The sequence below is a fragment of the Morone saxatilis genome, unplaced genomic scaffold (assembly GCF_004916995.1).
Source record: "Morone saxatilis isolate NCDOM2014 unplaced genomic scaffold, NCSU_SB_2.0 Contig7, whole genome shotgun sequence".
NCBI lineage: Eukaryota > Metazoa > Chordata > Actinopteri > Moronidae > Morone > Morone saxatilis.
This window is the reverse complement of record NW_023340246.1, coordinates 2,811,254-2,815,376: the sequence shown is the minus strand read 5'-3', so window position 1 is coordinate 2,815,376 and position 4,123 is coordinate 2,811,254. Positions and strand designations below refer to the sequence as shown.

The 4,123-nt window shown below is 38.5% G+C and overlaps 1 protein-coding gene across 1 annotated transcript in view; it reads right to left on the bottom strand.

Moving 5' to 3' along the window:
* Positions 1-4,123, bottom strand: part of cdk19 (cyclin-dependent kinase 19) — a 53,521-nt gene that overhangs the window by 25,212 nt on the left and 24,186 nt on the right. The window contains exons 3-4 of the mRNA XM_035678481.1: positions 2,439-2,549; positions 1,923-2,063 (exon numbers count right to left, since the gene is read on the bottom strand). Coding sequence (XP_035534374.1) covers positions 1,923-2,063; positions 2,439-2,549 — 252 coding nt within the window. The remainder of the gene's footprint in view (positions 1-1,922; positions 2,064-2,438; positions 2,550-4,123) is intronic.

Here is a 4,123-nt window from a genome sequence, read left to right as displayed (position 1 = left end):
TATTAAACCGGATGTTGACAGTTACAGTTCAGCAAGAAAGGCGAAGAAGAAGGGGGCGTTCCAGTCAGCGAAAACGGGAACCCCCACCAGCACGAGAATGCCCATTTGTGGCTGCAGTTGGATGATATTGACAGTAAATGGAGGAGCAGAACAACCAAATGCTACATTTCTACATTTTTTCAACTTACATGATGCCTTTGCCACAACATTCAAAGTATAAAAAAGACATTAGAAACAACATGACAAAATGTTATTATTGACATTACTGACAAGATAAGAGTTAATTATCAGTAAGCTAACCCTTTGACTAGCTTAGCCACCCAAGACTGTGCTAAAGTTGCAAAATGGACACATTTTTCCTGTGAACATGCAACCATTTTGATTTAATTCCTGTCATTCTGCCATCTTAACAGAGATTTTAAGACACACAATGAGAAGCCCTGTGTTCTGGCTCCAGTCTGACTCCCAGCTACAGAGAGCGAGATCTCCCTCTAACCAAAGCACTGTGGGAAAACAGAGGTGGAGAGGATCTCACAGGAACCAGCAGCGTGTTGCAGCCAGGTTAAAGGGTGGACGAGAGTCAGACAACATTCAGAGTGCAGGACGTTCTGCTCCTCAGGCGTCACAACCAAACTGCTCCAGACAATCACACTCATAATAACACAGCATACCGAGACATAACAACACCTCCACAGATATAACACAACTCTGCTTGTTGGAATGGATCAGTGTGGCAGAGACAGACCACATGTATCTTAACAGAACAATGCCTTTCTTAGGTTAGGTTAGGTTTACAGCTAGTGTCAGATTGTGAGATATCAAGAGAAGTTTCTGATGGAAAAAATAATTCTGTTTGTGGGCTAATTATTTATTTCTTTGGCTTACCATCACTTTTTTCATATAAACACCTGATTTGCATCCAAACTAAAAGAAGCTAACGTTAGCATAAGTAGCAGCTTATGCTAGAAAAAAGCTGAGCTGCTTTGCGCTCAATTCTATTCTATCATTTTTTATGCTTTATTGACCAACAGATTTATAGACAACAAGCTAATATTACCATGGCAGTGAAAATCTTTAGTACACTCCTGAGTGCAAGAACGTAAACATACAAAAAATAAAATTAGGCAAAGAAGATATGAACATCTTTGCACTAAATTAGCAACCTAGCTAACTTGTGACCTAACTTGTGAAAGCAGTGGTAAAGCTAACAGTCATGGATATAAGCAAACATTGTTGTAGAGTCTGTAGTGTCACAATATCGCTGCAACAGACAATTATTTTCATTATCGATTAATCTCAGTCTTTAAAATGTGAAAAATGCTCATCACAATTTCCCAGAGCCCAAAGTGACTTCTTCATCATTATGAATTTGAAATGACAAAGAAAAGCTCACATTTAAGAAGCTGGAAGAAGCAAATGTTTCACATTTCTGCTTGAAAAATGACAATTTATCGACAATCGATTATCAATATAGTTGGCAATTAATTTTCCTCGACTTACAGCAGCTCTATGTTACAGATTAAAGGTTACTGAAGGGAGCTCTTTATTTGTACGTAATACACACATTACATGTTAAATTAACTATTGAGACCCAGACTTTATATAAAAGGCCCCTACACTAATCTAGACAATTCTACCTTATAAAACTCACAAAAACAAAAAAAAATTGATCTGAACCCAATTTTTTTCCCTTTTGTGGCCTGGTTGTTGTATTATTAGTTATTTTTATTCCCAAGTCTCCATTTATATCCAGTTGTGCCGGCTACAAGGAAACTGCTGCCCCTCCTGGGTAACAGTGTTTCTGTGACGTACACGGTGTTGCTTTTGGAAACGGCTCCCAGATGAAGTGTGTGTGTGTGTGCTGGAGCTGGTGTGTGTCTGCAAAGGGAAACTGGAGCAGTGAAGCTAATATAGCTGCTCACCAGATCCCTGTGGAGCACCCAGTTGGCATGGAGGTAATGGATCCCATCCAGAATCTGATACAGGAGAGACTTCACCATCCCTCGGGGCAGCTGCATGGGCTTCTTGTTGGCCTTAGAGGCGCGGTGGAACTTGATGATGTGCTGCGAGGCAGAGAAAGGTTTCACCTCAGTTGTGCTTGTGGAGTGGAGCATGTCTCGCCAGTTCTGACAGTGTAGCTACATGGTTTACAAGAAAACAACTTCTCCACAACTTGGTGGTGTCTGGAATATTAGGTAAAGCTATAATGCAGGGATTTATGTGATTTGTAATTTCATTGTGCAACCTTATTGGTTTACAGTATATCAGGGTGCAAAATCATCACCATCAGGATGACAAATGGGGCCATTTGTAGAAGAGAATAGCATTTCCAAGACCTTTCTGTGCAAGTTAGTGAAGGAGATAAAGGTTTTCTGTCACACAGGACATCATGTACACACATGTACTGTTACATGTAGCGGTGGATCAAAAAGACTCACCCAAAGGTCGTGTTCGGCGTAGTCGAAGAGGAGCCAAACCTTTCTGTCACTGTGGGACAGGAACACTTTCTGCAGGGCGATCACATTTGGGTGTTTGAGTTCTCGTAACAGCTGGAAGACACAACAGAAATGTGTGAAGAATTCGGACTGGGGTCATTTGAAAATCAGACATGGTATGCATCATAAGATCTGACAACGTTTTTAATCTAATGCAAGTTCTGTTTGTAAGTACAGCGAGTTTTCATGAAATTTGTGCTCATGTAATATTGATGAAATAACAACCCAGACTGACAAGAACATGAACAGATGAGTGTTCTCCTGAAAGAATTTTCATTTGGAAAATTGTAAGAAGGGAGGAAGTGTAAATTCCTTCAGTGTGGTGGCCCATACATAAAGACAAAATTTACAACGAGGCTTTCCAATACAACAATATTTCTTTACATGACAGAAATGCATGGGAAAATAAAATTGTACATAAGCCTAAACTGTTCTCCTCTGTTCTCAAACACGAAGACATGTATGCAGATTAATCAAGTACATTCCCTTGGAAATAATCCTGTGTTGCAGCCAAAAACGACATGGAATAATGAGATGGGTAATTAAATGCACGCCATTTGGAGGCTTTTATGCAAAACCCCTTAGAGTATTGTGAATTAATTCCTTTACAGCATGGATACACATTACACATAAAAGACAGAGAGTAATTAAAACCTAAAATGAGACATCCAGCAACTGATAAATGTCTCATTTAATATGCCAGTATTGCCGGGATTTAAGTAAAAAGTGTTAATATAGCTGTATTGTTGGATAGTGTGTGTATATTTATTTACAGGAGACATCACGTAAAAAAAAAACCATCTGTGTTTCTCAGTAACAATATGTATTAACTCCACACAGTGTAGATATGAGTCAGCAGCCGTATGCATACAGTATAAAATACTGTATGTGATTTTAAATGGTAGATGACTGGCATCAGGCTGTGTGTAATCCTCTTAACAACATGAGCTGATTAGCTCTTTGTCTGATTTTGTTAATCATATTTGACTGTACAAAAAAAAACAACTTAATTAATACAGCCTGAATGGACAAATGAATCTGAAATAACAAGCATGGAAAATTCAATTTCAAAGAAACAATGGCATTCAGGGTTGCAGGTCATAGCGTTCCTACCAACAGTTCAAACAATATATGTAGGCGATCTGAGTGACGGGCTAAAATACAATTACAACATAGATTATTTCCAGGATATTTGGTCATTTTAATATATTTCCAGGCGTTTCCATGACTGGAAAACTTGTCACTAAACGTCCATGTTTTCCAGGATGTGTGGGAACCCTGGTCCAACACTTTGATCCACTGTGAAATATCTATTATTAGAAATTTTGTAAATACAATCCCCAGAGGATGAACACCACTAGGCTACTGTGGTGATCCACTGATTTTTTATCTAGCCTAAATTTCAGAACTACAGTTCCCATAATGCTTTGAGGTTGAAGAAATAAAATGTTGCTGTGGATTCAGTGAGTTATGCTGCAGGCTACAACTTCATCTCCTTTTTTTTTTTAGCCTATATTTGTTTACATTTTGGAAAACTGCCACCATTAAAAGTATGTTGAATAAGTTATTAAACACTACAGATTTGTTTTCCTTAGTAGACATTAAAAATGTGTCATAGTAACAAGACT